Source organism: Bombina bombina, chromosome 1, assembly GCF_027579735.1.
Source record: "Bombina bombina isolate aBomBom1 chromosome 1, aBomBom1.pri, whole genome shotgun sequence".
NCBI lineage: Eukaryota > Metazoa > Chordata > Amphibia > Anura > Bombinatoridae > Bombina > Bombina bombina.
Window position 1 is genome coordinate 683016088 of NC_069499.1, and position 19216 is coordinate 683035303.

General features: G+C 37.9%; 1 protein-coding gene across 1 annotated transcript in view; it reads right to left on the bottom strand.

Moving 5' to 3' along the window:
• RNF128 (ring finger protein 128) overlaps positions 1 to 18960 on the bottom strand; it is a 114318-nt gene extending 95358 nt beyond the window's left edge. The window contains exons 1-2 of the mRNA XM_053699163.1: positions 18445 to 18960; positions 3944 to 4191 (exon numbers count right to left, since the gene is read on the bottom strand). Coding sequence (XP_053555138.1) covers positions 3944 to 4191; positions 18445 to 18877 — 681 coding nt within the window. The 5' untranslated portion in view covers positions 18878 to 18960. The remainder of the gene's footprint in view (positions 1 to 3943; positions 4192 to 18444) is intronic.
• Between the last annotated feature and the right edge of the window lie 256 nt (positions 18961 to 19216).

A 19216-nucleotide genomic window follows, 5' to 3' on the forward strand; every position in this document is an offset into this window, starting at 1 on the left:
CCCTCCACACACACACAGCCCCTCCACACACACACACAGCCCCTCCACACACACACACACAGCCCCTCCACACACACACACACAGCCCCTCCACACACACACACACAGCCCCTCCACACACACACACACACAGCCCCTCCACACACACACACACAGCCCCTCCACACACACACACACACACACCCTTCACACACACACACACAGCCCCTCCACACACACACACACACCCACACACACCCTCCACACACACACACACACACACACCCTCCACACACACACACACACACACACCCTCCACACACACACACAGATGGCCCCTCCACACACACAGATGGCCCCTCCACACACACAGATGGCCCCTACACACACACACACACATGGCCCCTCCACACACACAGATGGCCCCTACACACACACACACACACACATGGCCCCTCCACACACACACCCCCTCCACACACACACACACCCTCCACACACACCCCCTCCACACACACACCCCCTCCACACACACACACACACAGATGGCCCCTCCACACACACACACCCTCCACACACACCCCCTCCACACACACACACACCCCCTCACCCCCTCCACACACACCCCCTCACCCCCACACCCCCTCCACACACACCCCCCCTCACCCCCTCCACACACACACCCCCTCACCCACACACCCCCTCACCCCCTCCACACACACCCCCCCTCACCCCCTCCACACACACCCCCCCCTCACCCCCTCCACACACACCCCCCCTCACCCCCTCCACACACACCCCCTCCACACACACCCCCACACAGATGGCCCCTCCACACACACACACACACACACACAGCCCCACCACACACACACACAGCCCCACCACACACACACACACGGCCCCTCCACACACACACAGCCCCACCACACACACACACACCCCCCCACCACACACACACACCCTCCACACACACACACACCCTCCACACACACACACACCCTCCACACACACACACACCCTCACCCCCTCCACACACACACCCTCCACACACACACCCTCCACACACACACCCCCTCACCCCCTCCACACACACACACACCCTCCACACACACACACCCTCACCCCCTCCACCCCCTCACCCCCTCCACCCACACACACATGGCCCCTCCACACACACACACATGGCCCCTCCACACACACACACATGGCCCCTCCACACACACACACACACACATGGCCCCTCCACACACACACACACATGGCCCCTCCACACACACACACACATGGCCCCTCCACACACACACACATGGCCCCTCCACACACACACACACACACACACACACGGCCCCTCCACACACACACACACACAGCCCCTCCACACACACACACACACACACACAGCCCCTCCACACACACACACACACACACACATGGCCCCTCCACACACACACACACACACACATGGCCCCTCCACACACACATGGCCCCTCCACACACACATGGCCCCTCCACACACACATGGCCCCTCCACACACACACACACACACATGGCCCCTCCACACACACACACATGGCCCCTCCACACACACACACACACGGCCCCTCCACACACACACACACACGGCCCCTCCACACACACACGGCCCCTCCACACACACACACACAGATGGCCCCTCCACACACACACACACACAGATGGCCCCTACACACACACACACACACACACAGATGGCCCCTCCACACACACACACACACAGATGGCCCCTCCACACACACACACACACAGATGGCCCCTCCACACACACACACAGATGGCCCCTCCACACACACACACACACAGATGGCCCCTCCACACACACACACACACACAGATGGCCCCTCCACACACACACACACACAGATGGCCCCTCCACACACACACACACACAGATGGCCCCTCCACACACACACACAGATGGCCCCTCCACACACACACACACACAGATGGCCCCTCCACACACACACACACACAGATGGCCCCTCCACACACACACACACACAGATGGCCCCTCCACACACACACAGATGGCCCCTCCACACACACACACACAGATGGCCCCTCCACACACACACACACAGATGGCCCCTCCACACACACACACACAGATGGCCCCTCCACACACACACACAGATGGCCCCTCCACACACACACACAGATGGCCCCTCCACACACACACACAGATGGCCCCTCCACACACACACAGATGGCCCCTCCACACACACACAGATGGCCCCTCCACACACACACAGATGGCCCCTCCACACACACACAGATGGCCCCTCCACACACACACAGATGGCCCCTCCACACACACACAGATGGCCCCTCCACACACACACACAGATGGCCCCTCCACACACACACACAGATGGCCCCTCCACACACACACACAGATGGCCCCTCCACACACACACACAGATGGCCCCTCCACACACACACATGGCCCCTCCACACACATGGCCCCCACACTGGGGTTAGAAATGCTGACAGTACAGTCTGCTTTACACAAACCCATTGGCTTAATATGCAACGATGTGAGCTTTGTTGATAGTTGTTTTAAAGACCAGTGTATTTCTTTCAGTGGGATACTCTGTGAAAGATTTCCTTTTCTTTATATGAATTTTGTTCTTTTAGTTAATGCTCAAAGGTTAATAGATTATAGACATATTGTTACCTCAGGAGGAGACAGCACCGAAACACCTAACATAATAAACAAAATATTTCTTCATAACCCATTCCCAATTGGCAATTGCATGCCTACCATATATTTCAAAAGAATTCTTCTGTATATGAGTGGACTGTGTCAGTGACACAGGCAGCAGCTCTGGGGGCAGCACAGTGAGACAGGATGACAAAAAGAGGTGAGGACTGGAGCTGCCCGGAGGAAGGAACTTACCATTCTCTGGTGATGTGCAGGATGTCATGCTGTGTGTATGCAGTAATGGCTGCTGCCAGTGCCTGTCACTTCACCTGTCGTCTGGATCCGGACCGCTGGGACCAAAACACTCTCCTAACTCCTCTGAGTGACTGCAGCTGCCAGAGCCAGGCAGCAAGCAACGCGCCCAGGCCCAGCCCTCACACTTGAGAGCAGAGTCACGTACAGGCGCGGGAAAAGGAAACTACTTCCTCCGCGCTGTACTGTCTCCTCAAAATTTGCGCCCAAAACATTTTTTAAAAAAAAATGGCGCCAAAAAAAAAGCAACTTAATTTAAAAAAAAAAAAAAAAAAAAAAAACACGCACCGGGGCACCCCTGAGTGCGGAGCCCGAGGCAGCCACATTCCCAGAGGCGGGCCCTGGCTAAGCCACATGTATCCTAGGTAGGCAACGCTTCAAGGAACCTGGAACAGCTATGTATTCAAATTAAAGTTTACAATAAGAATATATTTTTTTTTGTGGTTACACAAATAAGATGCTCAAATTTATCATCAGTGACAACAAATGAGCTGCACATTTTAATAATGCTGGGTCATTGACTTCAAAAGAGTTATTCAAGTTGGTGCTTATACTTAAAATATAAAGGAGCAAAATCCCATATGTCCTTTCTGTCACTCTCCATAGTCCAATGCTTAGAGTATATTATGTGTCTATTTTTTCACTCATATTTGTTTACACTGTTTGGGGGCAGTGGGTAAACCTAACTAAGGAGCAGAGCACCACATCTATTGTATACTTTAAAAGGCTGAGAAATTTGAATATACAATGGAACAATTTGAATATACAATGAAACAATATTAGTCTTTAAAGCTACTTTAATAATACTAAAAAAAAAAAACCAACAACAAAAAAAAAAAAAACACACAATTCACTTTCGGCCACGGAAATCATACAAATCCAAATCATTACATCCTTGATGTTGTGATATATTGTGATCTAATGTTAAGGCCCAATATGATTTGTAAATTCAAGTGCAATTAACCTACCTGCTTTTGGTTCTGAGCTCGTGTCGCCCTCCACCTTCGAGCAGAGTAAAAGATGAAGTAGCCTATGGTGGCTGCTGTAACGATGAAGAACGACACAGAGACAAAAAAGATGGAGTAGTGCGTCATAACGTATCCGTGCTTCCTTCCAACCTCTATCACCATGGTAACTTGTACGCCATCATTGATGAGTTGCACAATCTCATTACCTTTTAGATTACCAATCATTATGGCCACAATGTCTTTTGTGCCTGTAAAAGGAATATAATTCTGGTTACTACTAAATCCAAATACAGCTTTAGCTGACAAAAACAAAAAACAAAGCAGGCGGGGGTGGGGGAATCAAAAGAAACTTTAGTTAGTTAAAGGGACAGTCTAGGCCAAAATAATCTTTCATGATTCAGCTAGAGCATGTAATTTTAAACAATTTTCCAATTTACTTTTATCACCAATTTTGCTTTGTTCTCTTGGTATTCTTAGTTGAAAGCTTAACCTAGGAGGTTCATATGCTAATTTCTTAGACCTTGAAGCCCACCTCTTTCAGAATGCATTTTAACAGTTTTTCACCACTAGAGAGTGTTAGTTCACGTATTTTATATAGAGAACACTGTGCTTGTGCACGAGAAGTTATCTGGGACAGGCACTGATTGGTTAGACTGTCAAAGTCTGTCAAAAGAACTGAAAAAAGGGGCAATTTGCAGAGGCTTAGATACAAGATAATCACATAGGTTAAAAGTATATTATTATAACTGTGTTGGTTATGCAAAACTGGGAAATGGGTAATAAAGGGATTATCTATCTTTTAAAACAATAAAAATTCTGGTGTAGACTGTCCCTTTAAAAAGGACCAGTAAATACAGTAGATTTGCACAATCAACAAATGCATGATAAGACAATGCTTTAACACTTAGTCTGTACTTCAAATGAGAAGTTCCACTCCCACTGCATCATATGACAGCCATCAGCCAATCACAAATGCATATACATATATTATGTGAATTCTTGCACATGCTCAGTAGAAGCTGGTGACTCAAGTGTAAATATAAAAACTGTGCACATTTTGTTAATGGAAATAAATGGGAGAGTTGATTAAAATTGCATGCTCTGAATTATTAAAGTTTATTTTTGACTTCAGAGTCCCTTTAGGGTTTAAACAATGTATCTTAGTGCAATGTTAAATGCAATAAAAAGTTAAAGGGACAGTATACTGTAAAATAGTTTTTCCCTTAATGTGTTTATAATTGCTTTTTTACCAACTACAGAGTAAAATAATTATGAAAATTAGCTTTTTAAGGTTTGTGTATATTAAAGCTCTGATTTTGTTTTGAAGCCACAACCTAATAAAATGGGTTGAGCTTGTAGATATAATAAGATCTCATTACTGTATCACATTGTGTACATATACCTGCTTCTTATATTATATCTTATATCTGTCCATAAACCAAATCACCAGTACTTGGAGAGAACAATGAAAAATCAACATTGTATTACCTTATCTCTGCTATATCCCACTCTGAGTGTAATTTCTTTTGCTGTCTGTGTTTACAACGCTTATCTAGAGCTTGGGCCTGCGGCCACAAACTTTCAGAATAGGTGGGGATACCACATGCTAAATCAACTATTTCAAATGCCAATATAAGGGTAAAGGAGCTACTTGTAAACAATTTAATACACTCTAACAGGTAAAGTGGATCATTGGGAACAAATTAAAGTGGATAAATATTTTGAGTAAACTGTCCCTTTAAATAATTGCTCTATGACCAAATTGCATTACTGCCAGCAAGTTCTGAAAAAGATTAAAAGGGACATTATACACATTTTTTCTTTGCATAAATGTTTTGTAAATGATCTATTTATATAGCCCATAAAGTTTTTTTGTTTTTTTTGTTTAATGTATAGTTTTGCCTATTTTTAAATAACATTGCTCTGATTTTCCAGACTCCTAACCAAGCCCCAAAGTTTTATGAGAATACCGTCAGCTACCTTCTTCAGCTTGCTCCTGTTTGTGTAAAGGGTCTATTCATATGCAAAAGAAGGGGGAGAGGGGAGGGGGCAGTGTCTTGTTTTCCACTTGCAGTGGGCTTTCCACCTAAATTTTCAACAGTGCTAAACTGAGAGCTTCTAAATAAGTTTTTAAACCGTTTTATACAGCAGTATCTGTGCATCTCATTCTTTATAGTAGTGTATTACATACAGTTATATGAAAATAAAGTGTATACTGTCCCTTTAACATTTATAGCTTGTGGCTTGTTTCATCAGAAGTCCCTTGGTAACAAAAGTTGCCAGGTAGGTTTAATCAACCACGGATAGAAGAGACATTCATGTACTATGTAGACACTTCTTAAACCTTAAATGAAAATCACATTTTTTTCTTTCATGATACAGATAGAGAATAGAATTTTACACAGCTTTCTAGTTACTTCTATTATCCAATTTGCTTTATTCCATTGGTATCCTTTGTTGCAAAGTTTACCTAGGAGGGGTTAGGAGCAGCCACTACTGGGAGCTAGCTGCTGATTGGTGGAAGCACAGATGCTTCTTGTCATTGGGTTTACTTGATGTGTTTAGCTAGCTTCCAGTAGTGCATTGCAACGCCTTTAACAAAAGGATACCAAGAGAACATTACAAATTTGGTTACATTAGTTAACTGGAAAGATGTTTAAAATGTTATGCTTAATCAAGGGGAAAAAAATAAAATATATATATATATATATATATATATATATATATATATATATATATATTAAAAATGTCCCTTTAAATAGGCTACTTTGCAAAGCAATACAACTAGTATCCTTAGCTATCTTTTTCAAAAAGTAAAAAATAAATAAAACACCACGACATGAAACTAGAATGTACTTATATTATCAAATTTGCTTAATTCTCTTGGTATCCTTTATTAAAGGTTGCAAAGTTGATAAAAATTGCATGCTCTATATCTGAATCATGACAGTTTAACTTTACTGTCCCTTTACTTACAAATGTAACATTAGGTTTACTTTTTATACTTTTTGGATTTTTAACATTTATAAAACAAACTATAACAACACTTTACAGTCTATTTAAATGTGACATTCATCATATGCAATTTAAACATGTTGTTCTTATGTATTTATTTGGATGAAAGGACCAGTCTAGAACAAAGTTTTATCCCTACGTTTTTTTAACCACCAATAAAAAAAAAAAAAATTAAACATATATTTTTTGCACTATTACTAGTCATATTAAGGCACTGGGGCAACGCCTAAAAAGGTTTAAAAAAAAACAACAAAAAAACAACACACGCACAGGTTACTGGGAGATTGATATATAGATAGAAAAATTTGTAAATATAAATGTATACCATTCAAATTGAAAATTTCCACACCTGCATCTTGAGAAATGTCAGTGAACATTATTATTAAAAACAAACTCAAGTATGTAAATGTATTAAAACTGATTGGCACCTACTAATCCATTGTGTATACAATACCATTCCAGATGATGCCATTTTGAAAGAATGTAATTACTCATTTAACCTTAAATGCTAATTTTAAAATAAAGATAAGAAAGGTGTGTATTTTTAGAATTTCTACTATTTGACTTAATAAAGGAAATGAAATTGATAAGTACCGGTACAATTAAAATGTCAAATAGTTATGACTCAATGTAGTAACCTTCCATTAAATAAAAAAATTAAAAAAACACAAACAGAATTGAGCCTTTTTTTCCAGATATCTTCTTAAAGAAACAGCAAATCTTAACATCTGAGAATCTAAAAACATTAAGTGGAGAATTTATTTCTGTTATAACATTTCCTTCCATCGCTTAGTATCCTTAGTTCACAGTAGTACACTACTGCTCCAACAAACGGAATATAGCAGGTGAACCAATAACAAAAAAAGGCATAAATGTGCAGCCACTAATCAGCATCTAGGTTGCTAGTAATCCATTGGTATGCCTGAGCCTACCTAGGTATACTTTTCAACAAATTATGCTAACAAAACAAGTTAGATAACAGAGCATGCCGATTTAGACAACTATGTAATCTATTTCTGTCTGAATCATGATTTTATTTTGATCATTACTGTTCCTTAATGTATTCAATGGTTTCACACTTGCCACAGTAAAAAAACTGTGTGGTCAGAAACACACAGATTAGTTACCATATATTAAAGGGGCAGTCTACACCAGTGTTTCCCCAACTCCAGTCCCCAGGGCCCTTAACAGGCCCGATATTCATTATATCTTAACTAGAGATCAGATAATAATTTCACCTGAAGGGTGAGAGCAGGTTAGTAACCATGGTCACTGATCAGCTCATTATTTCACCTGTGCTCTAGTTAAAAATGAATATCTGGCCTGTTAAGGGTCATGAGGACTGCAGTTGAGAAACACTGGTCTGGTCTACACTAAAATTGCTATTGTTGAAAAAGATAGGTAATGCATTCCCAAGATTTGCACAACCAACATTGTTATATTAATATACTTTATAACTCTAAATTTCTGCCCGTTTCTAAGCCACTACAGACAGCCTTTTATTAGCTTTTCACAACAGGAGACAGCCAATTCATGTGAGCCATTTAGATAACATTGTGCTCTCTCCCAGTTGTGGCTGACACTGCACTAATTCGCTTAAATGTAAGTCAATAGATAATAGCCATGTGGTAAGGGGGCTATCAGAAGAGGCAAGGTAAGCACAGAGGTAAAAAAGTATATTAAAGGGACAGTCAACACCAGAATTTTTGTCGTTTAAAAAGATAGATAATCCCTTTATTACCCATTCTCCAGTTTTTTGCAAAACCAACACTGTTATATTAATATACTTTTTACTTCTGTGACTAACTTGTATCTAAGCATCTTCTGACCGCCCCTAATCACGACTGTTATTTTGCATATAGTTGCATTTTAGCTAATTAGTGCAGTGTCTGCCACTAGCATGATCACAATGCTATCTATATGGCTTACATGAGCTTGCTCTCCCCTGCTTTGAAAAGTAAATAAAATAGAGGCGGCCTTCAAGGGCTTAGAAATTATCATATGTGCCTCCCTAGGTTTGCTTTCAACTAGAATACCAAGAGAACACAGCAAAATTGTTGATAAAAGTAAATTGGAAAGTTGTTTAAAATTACATGCCCTATTTGAAAAATGAGTTTTTTTGGACTTGACTGTCCCTTTAATATAACCATGTTGGTTATGCAAAACTGGGGAATTGGTCATTTAAAAAAAAAAAAAAAAAAAAAAAAAAAGATTTTTTTTAATTTTTTTTTAAAAATAAAAACTTTGGAGTAGCCTGTCCCTTTAATGAAGGATTAAGAAAGAATAATAATAAAAAAAGGATAGATATAGATGGCATTGATCTAGGCTTTTCAAAAAGCTTTGTGGTTCTCACACACAAATAGCATTTGAGATAATATTCTCAGAATATTCAAGGTGCTTCCCCATTTATACTGTGTCAATAAGTTTTCATATAAAAGATGAACTATACTTTCTTTCAAATATGCATAAACCCAGCCAACACCACCTATCACACAGACCTGGGTTTAACTAGCAAATCACCATAACTGCATTATCAACGTAACTAAATGACACATAAGCAACACCTAGAACTTGGGAAGAAAAGGTTTCTAGGTAGCAAGGAGGTAAAAAAATAAATAAATAAATGAAAAATATAATATATATATATATATATATATATATATATATATATATATATATATATATATATATATATATATATATTTTTGTTTTTGTTTGAGAACTAAACTATGAAAACTTATGAGAAAAAATATAAAAAACAGATAGAATTGCTTAAATTGTAAACACAAATGAAGTGCTCAATACCTATACATGCATTTTAGTACATTATTAATAATGTAAAAATCATAGTGCAATTTAAGAACAAAAATTGCTAAACTATTCTCAAGCAGATGTATGTTTGTTGATTATAAACATCTAAAGTACAGTGAAAATATACCATTAAATGGGTAGTGTACTGTAAAATTGGTTTCCCATGAATGTGTGTTTCCAATAGCTTGTTATACCAGCTGCAGAGTATAAAATGTATAGGAAATTGCTGTTTCTGTTCATTGAAACCACAACCCCAATGAAATGGGATGAGCTTGCAGGGAGAGCAGACCTCACTAGCTTATCTTTCTCTGTTTACACCAAATATGTATTTTATCTCAATATAAAAACAGTGAGATCAATACTTAGTACCCGTAATCAAAAACCTTGCTGTCATGGAGAGAAATCGCATACAATATAGTTCTCTAAAAAAAGCCCCCAAAGATTTTAATGTCCCTCCATTTTTACTAACAAAAGATCTTGTCAGATTGGCGAGCTCTAGATCATCAAGGCTTTAGGAGATAACAATGGAAAATTGGGAACACATTAAGGAGAGAAAAAAACCCAAATATACATAGTACACTGTCCCTTTAATTTATAAATGTAATATAAAATGACCTTAAAAAGGGATATGTTTAGGGTCTTTAGAGTTGTCTGCAAGAAAATTCTTATATTAAAGTCTCATGAAAAGAAAAAAAAAAAAATCCTTAACCCTATATAAACTAGTACCAAAAGGATAAAGATTGTTTAAAAGGACAATAAACAGCTGGGTCCAAATACATGTAGCTTTCTTAAGTTATTTTCTTATTTTAACCCAGTCAGTAAAGCTCTGCATCTTTATACTGGGCGTTGCCATCTTAATACGCACGTATTGTTGCATCCTGTGACAGAAGTAGCGCATTTCCACAAATCAGTAATATTGCTTGCTTTTTGACAGTGGTACCTTGCACAATAAAAAGCAGGTTACAATTTTTTATTTTTTTTTATTTTTTTTTACACAGCTTAAAAAAGATACATAAAAAGAAAAGCCTTCAAAAACAATTTAAAGAAATGCTCCTGCTCTGTACTGCGTCTGCTAAACTGAAGCGCATGGTACAGCTTGTCAAGACGACAACAATATAGAAGATGCGCCACATCTATCACAGGGTACCAGAATACTTAGATTCCACGATGGCGGTGCAGAACATCACTAACCAGCACCTTTGATGGGTTAAAATAAGAGAACAGCTTTTGTAAAAAGCTGGAAGTACAGGGGGAAACGAATAGCACCATTGTCAGTAACCATCCTACTGTAGTTGCAAACAGCAGTTTAACATGCACAAAAATGTAAAATAGCACTGAATAGCTTAAAGGGATATGAAACCCACAAATTTTCTTTCAAGATTTGGATAGAACATACAATTTTAAACAACTTTCCAATTTACTTATTTTATCAAAGTTGCTTTATTCTCTTGCTATCCTTTGCTGAAGGAACAGCATTGCACTACTGGCAGAGAGATGAATAGATCTAGGCAGCCAATCACAAGAGACAAATGTGTACAGGTGTCAGGCACCAATCAGCAACTAGCTCCCACTAGTGTAGGATATGTGTGTATTTTTTTTTCCAACAAGCGATACCAAAAGAACAAAGCGCATTTGAAAAAAAGAATTGAATTTAAAAGTCTTAAAATTACATGCTCTATCTGAATCATGCAATTTTAAATTTTTGACTTTCCCATCCCTTTAAAAAGGAATATGAAACCCAATTTTTCTTTCACGATTCAGATAGAGCATGCATTTTTAAACAACTTTCTAATTTATACCTATTATCAATTTATTTGTTCTCTTGGTATCTTTATTTGAAAATGCAGGAATGTAAGCTAAGGAGGCTCATTTTTGGTTCAGAACGAAGAAAAATGTATAGAAGTTAGAACGTTGCTCAAATTGCATGCTCTATCTAAACCATATCGCTTTCACATTCAACACTGATGAAAATGAAGGTTAAAGCCTACTGCAATGGGGGAGAGTTAAACACCTCAGCATTCATTTCCTATATATCTAAAGCATAATGTATAAGGTAGAGAGTATACATGATGAAGGCTACAGTCAAGACTTCACTCACAAGTCTCAGCCTCCTCAAATGGGAGAGTAAGTAAACAGCATCATTGTTTCTGCAGCACACACATGTCCTGTGTGCCCTAGCATTAACCCCTTAAAGACTAGCTTACCCTCTACACTGTGAGGCCGTCAAAGATTTGAGTAGCACAGCTTTGCCACTGTCACTTCCGGAGCAATGTAGATATAGCGCAGTCTTAAATAAGGCCAGAAAAGAAGGCATGTTAACGACGGCTCAAGTACCCTGTACGACAGCTATTGTTAAGGATTCAACAAATGCAGTCAGTGTAGTGTAGATTTACTTCTCAATTGATGTATGCCACTGTTGTGTCTGCTTCTTTTGTATTTCCCAGCCCCTTTCACTAGGTGTCCCAGCCTAACCTCATCAACAGTGCTAAACTGGGAGCTTCTAAATACGTTTTTAAAAGGTTTTATACTGGATTTTTAGATCAGTATCTGTGCAGATTTTTCTTTATAGTAGTGCGGTAACTGGTTATATGAAAATTGGTGTACACTGTCCCTTTAACTATATGCCTATTTACAGCTTGCTTGTGTGCACCTGTAATTAAAATTATTTGATTAAAACAAAAAACACAAGAAGCATTTGGAGACACAAAATATTATATAAACTATCATGTACCAAACAGTACCTAAAGGATATTTTAGTGACTAGCTCCTGGTAGTTAAAGCTATGTTAATTAGCGTATAATGTTTTACTAACAAATCTCACATATAAAATTTCTACTTTTTACATATGGCTCAGATGTTTTTCCCTTTAATGGTCCATACCAGGTATGTGCAATTTTTGAAGCTTATTGGAGAATATAAAACAAAGAGTTATACCATGGTAGAGGAGAACTTGCACAGTTCCATGAAAATAGGACCAGTTAGCAAGGATATAGGCAATATTACGCATCAATCATTTTAATATTAAGAGGTTTTAAACTCAAAAAAAGGTTCTGTTTTGCCATCTCAGCTAATCGCTGTGACACTGAAGTTTATATAACAAATAGCTGGGAATTAATAACCTATAGTGTTAACTAATTGCCCTTTTTACATGTATGATATAAACTAAAAGTTCCATGCGACTCATTATAAAGTACAGACTGTGCTCGTGAGAGGTCTCAAGTGTGTAGTTATTTTTTCTTTTGTAAAGGCACATAGGCAGCCAGTCCAAAGCTAATACTTCAGAAAAGCAAAGTATACGATTAAATAAGAGCCAAGTGTATTTTTTATGCTTGGAATATCAGTGGTTTCAAGGGCATATTAGGACTTTTGTTGGCAGTTAACACTACCCTTTCTGAAAGTGGGAATAAGCTCTAATAGATTCTCGCCAAATCCAAAAAACAAAATCAAAACAAACACACACACCACCACATGATTCATTTCAGGAGTATACAAATTTATACAACTTTACAGGGCTCCATTTATCAATCATTTGGGGAATTCTCCTGTTCTCCACAGCTCTCCTTAGGAGAGGCGCCCATATTTAGCATAAAAAATTTGTTTTTTTCTCCATGGGAGAGCTGAGGAGAACTAATGAGAAATTTCTCCAGTCGGATTAGTATCTTCTCCTTATTTATCACTAAAAATAAACAACTATTCTCCATGTCATTTATATATATAAGCCAATAGAAATCTTTATACAGCCTTCCTAGTAGCTTTGTTAACGCCCCTCTTCAGCAAACTTTCATATAAGAAAATAGATCTACATTTTCATTGTTATAGTGCTTCAATTTTAGCGCTTTTTAAATATCTTATTTTTATGCCCCAATATATATCATTTTTGTGCTCTGTTATATATTATTTTGGTGCTCCATTATATATAATTTTTTACTCCATCATATAAATTATTATTGCACTCCAATAACCATTATTATTGTGCTTTGTTATAGATAATTTTTGCACCTTGTAGAGCCCTTTTTTGAGTAACTGCTTCTACAACTGGTAGAGAATCAGAATAGATTTCTAATGCTGTTCTCCACTTTAGCTATGGAGAACTTTAATGCAGGAACTTGCAGAAGAACTTTCAGTCCTCCACAGGAGAATATAAATAATACATTTGTAACTTGGAGAACTATATGAAATACGACTAAACAGATCAAATTAACCCTTTTTTTGTAGAGCATGTTCTCCAAGGAGAGTGAGAACAGAGTAGAAGAATTTTACAGTCGAACTTGCCCAATTTTAGGAGTATTTTTGTATGATAAATAGGGGAATTATTTCACCTGAGCCTACCTAGTTATGCAGTTTAACAAAGGATTCCAAGAGAATGAAGTATATTAAAAAGAAGTAAATTTTAAAGTTGTTTACAAAATGTAATGCACGGTTTGAATCATGCAAGTTTAACATTGCCTTTAAAGCTTTAGTAAAAAATTAAATTTAAAAAAAGCCATGTAACAGACACCTCGTTTATTTTACCAATCACTCCAATAGTAACTGACTGACTTCACATCATGTAGCCCACAAATGCACTGCATCATTGAGAGATCACTACTTATAATACTTTAATGTTTTTAAGACACATTTTGTGCAAGACAGTGACATAAAATAATTGGGACAAAAAAAAAAATGTAATAAAAAATGCTATAGTATTTGTGGTGGTATAGGTGGTCATTTTACTGGCAGTGACTCACTGTTGCTCTCACATAAAATTAAAATGTCATTGTCAGGTGTTGCCTCAAGTCTAAGGCATTTCCTAAACAGTATACCTTTACAAAAGACAAAGCTCTCTTGCCATACTTCTGTCAGTTTGGACAGGACACAGATAATACCTAATGCTCGAATAACACATCTATTTATATCTAAATAATAATACTACTACTCATTTAGACCTAAACAAAGACCTGTGGGTGGGAAAGTGTTATACATCATTTCTTTGCAATACATCAAAATCACACATTATCTTTTAAAAGACACCACATTATGAAAACAATTTTCTATCATGCACTTTTCCCAATTAGCTGTTTCTATTATTTGTATATATTGCTCTTGCAGCATGTGTGACCTGAACAATGGGTACCTGGGACACAAGGCCAGACAATTAATTGGTAATGAGTATCCATATCTAGCAAAATATTTGCAGTTAAATGGACAGTCAAGTCCAAAAAAAAAAAAAAAAAAAAAACCAAACACACCACTTTCATGATTTAAATAGGGAATGTAATTCTAAACAACTTTCCAATTTACTTTTATCACTAATTTTGCTTTGTTCTTTTGGTATTGTTAGTTGAAAGCTAAACCTAGGAGGTTCATATGCTAATAGCTTAGACCTTGAAGACTGCCTCTAATCTGAATGCATTTTGACCACTAGAGGGCATTAGTTCATGTGAAAAAAAAAATAAAAAAAAAAAAAAAAAAATATATATAAATCACAATAATTGTGATTGGTAAAATCACAATAAATGTGATTGGTAAAATCACAATAATAAATCTTACAACATTAAAGGGGCATATTCATGTATATCTGCAAATGTGGTATACATGATACATTGCACTGCATGTGAAATGGGATGCTATATTGGAGAAACAAGCCAAAAACTGCACCTTCGAATGAACTTACACAGACACTCAATCAAAAACCACTGTGAAACAAAATACTGCACCCCTGTTGGTCACCATTTCACCCAACCTGACCACTCCATCCAAAACCTCAAAATCAAAATTCTCAGAGGCAACTTCAATAACACCATGGAAAGAAAAACCTTTGAAATGAAAATGATAATGCACTTCAACCTGTTTAATTCTGGACTAAATGTGGACTCTGGATTCTTAACACATTATCAAAATTTTTTGTAATGTACTTTCATTTAGTCAATTACATTGTATATTCCACATTCTTTATACATAGGTACACAGGTAAGCCTATGTCCACACTTTTGTCTTTTCTTAACTTTTGTATTCCCCCTGTATATACAATTTCACATCTCTATAGATATTGATTCAATGTTGATATATAACTTTATGTCAGTATATGCTCTATGTAAAGCTATATATTTCCCCTGTCTGTTCTCCTACACTGGACACTGTCTGCCTGTTACCTAAGCCCCCCTCATGATTTTTACGACACCTCCTCCTCTCCCTGCACTGTCTTCTTAGCTATTCTGTGTTTTAAGATACAATCTGTAAATTCCATTGAATTGGTTAGTATTGCTTCAGACTTGATAAAGGAAGGAACTCTTCCGAAAGCTTGTCATCTTATAAATGTATAGTTAGTCCAATAAAAAAAGTATCATTGCTCAATGCAATACTATTGTTATTTTGATATATATATATATATATATATATATATATATATATATATATATATATATATATATATACACATACATACATATACACACATTGAGCTCATGCATGTGATGTTACCCTGGAGTGAGTACTGATTGGCTAAAATGCAAGTCTGTCAAAAGATCTGAAATAAGGGGGCAGTCTGCAGATGCTTAGATACAAGGTAATCACAAAGGTAAAAAGTGTATTTCTATAGCAGTGTTGGTTATGCAAAACTGGGATTGGGTAATAAAGAGATCATCTTTCTTTTTAAAAGAACAAAAATTCTGGTGTTGACTGTCGCTTTAAATATGGAGAAAAAAAAAAAAAAGTAACGTTTCTAATGTCTGCATACTGGAAAACTATTATATATACAGAGGAAAGGAAAAAAACAAACAAACCAAAGTTCAGTTCATTTAGGGAAAGTGTAAAACTAGTTTTCCTTTAAAATGGACAGGGCACTGTAAAATTGTTTTCCCCGTAATGTGTCCCCAATGACTAGTTATACCATCTGCAGCGTATAAAAATGTATGTGAAATGGTTTATGCTTTTTTGCAAATTAAGTAACTGGATTTGCTCTCTAAAACAACAGCCCATCAAAATTAGGCTAAGCTTACAGTTCGATCAGATCGCGTTATCTTATCACTCAAATGCTTCCCTTTCTTATCTATGTCTCCGTGCAATACATAGAAAGAACAATTGAAAATGAACATTTTAGAATTTTCTCTCTTCTGCTGGTTGTGTTTACACAGTTTGTCAAAGCCTATACCTAGGTATAGAGACTTTCACTCCAGCAGGTAAAATGAATCATTTGGAACAAATCAAAGACAGTTTATGGGTATGTTTCACCAGGCAACAGCAGCTATTTTAAATGACAAAAAATGTACTCCAAAAGCATATTAATGCTGGCAGAAAATCTGTATGTATGTATGTATCATTTAACAATTGCTTACTTTTGCCTTTTTAATGCCCACTCCCACGAACAGTAAATTTCAATTCTGCCAGGGTGCTATAGAAAGTTAAAATATCCACGTTATATAACACAAGCACTCCCTGGACTTGAAACAGGTGAAATAAAAAACGTGTTTTATTCCATATAAACCAGTGACGTTTCGGGGTGTTCACCCCTTCATCAGACCAACAACACTTTTTATTTCACCTGCATCAAGTCCAGTGAGTGCTTGTGTTATAACTTGGAGATTATATATATTTCAATTGGCAATGCACTGCTGCTTATGAGCAGAGAGACAAGGAGTGATCTAGTAATTGGATGAATAATTTATTCAGTCCTTCTTGTAACCCAGTGGCCACAAACATTGCTCCAAAGTCTGGAAGAAACTCACTGACTAAAGAGGATTATGGGAGTAGCAATTAGGAGAGGGAACCTTCATTGTAATACTTTTTTCTGCCACAATATCCAAATGAATAGATTAATAGAGGTTACATAAAGATAAGATTGTTTGAACACAGTGAGTCAGTAAGAATTCTTCAAAACAGAATAATAGCCTGAGCTACAGTTAACATTCTGAAGAATAGCCAGTTAGGGGAAACTTTGACTACACATTGGTTCCCTGATCTACAATAATTTTTTTTTTTTTTTTTTTAAATAGGGAACACTGGCTAAATGCTAATAAAATATGAAAATACTTCTAAAATTTGTATAGATCTGTAACTTTAGGGCATTGCCAGTTGGTAACAATCCACAACAATGTATCAGGATTCAGGAGGTAAGTGTGTCCCAACTTTGTTAAGGTCTCAGGTAGGTTGGTAAAATGGGGATCTTAACAGCTTTCTTTAGGTTATCTTCTGAGTCCCGTTTTTGCCAGACAAGATTTTTATACAGTCTATACAAATTATAATAAAATGAGGGCAATTTGTCTCAAACATAGACAGCGCTACAAAACATTAATACTAAAATTATATATTTCAAAGTTATTAAGCTACAGCCACATATTTAGTTATTTGTTTCGTTGATTCTTTAACTGAAACAAAAAACACAAACAACAAAAACAATTGGGTTTACAAAACATATCTGCATAAAAAAAAAGGAAGGATCCGGTTTGACCAGACACACAGTAATTTTACCCAGAGCTAACAGAATAAGTCACTCTCAGTAATAGGGGCTGGATCATTTCAAGGTACATTTAGCCCAAACTAGAATTCTCCAGCTTCTGGTTACAGGTAAGATCCTGTCACCAAAGAAAAAGAATCTATATAATGTATTTCCTGTATATGAAGCAGGAAGAAGAATACACAGTTTCAGGTAGAATACCACGATATAGTTACATTTCTTTCTGGAAAATAAAACCACTTACCAGAATGTGACATTTCAATGACATCGTTGGTGTCTGGTCCAGCGTTGTTGAAAATGACCACAGCCTTGGCCCCTCTTTTTGCTGCTGCATTGATCTTCTCTGTAAAAGTGCAGCCCCCTCCTCTCTGTATCAGAGCAATCCAAGGTCCATTCCAGCCTTCTGGGACGCTAAAACTCGCATTGGGATTACAAGCAGTTAATCCGTCTCTGCTTCTCTTTGGGAGAACCATTAATCCCCAGGCCTTTTCTATGGGAGACTCTTGTCCATAAACGCCGAGCTCTTCCCCTTCCGTCCATGTCTTGTTCTCCAGCACATAGGATAAGTTTACATTGGCTGTCCAAAGAACTTCAGCTTTTAGAACTCGCGCTCCCATTAATAACAGAAGCAACAAGATGCAGAAAAAGCTTTCTTTAGGTGCCCGTGTGAGTCCCATTTTAGCCAAGCAACCAATCTATAGCAAGATACAAAGTAATGTGTTGGAAAGAGCAAACAGCCAGTATATACTATGCACTTTCCTTTGACTGTGTAGCCACTCCCTACATTACCTGCATACAAGGTGTTACTAGTCACCCCTCCCCAGAGGCGGAGATGTAAATTAACTCCTTTAGTGCTGCACCTCACTCCTCAGCACAAAAGTCTCTTAAAGGGACAGAATAATGTAAACGTTTCTCCCATTTAGCGTGTCACTAAATGTTACCTACTACTGGTATCTATTAAATCGTTTACAAATAGTCCCTTTGTCTTTATGTTTTCATTTGAAATAGCTGCTTCT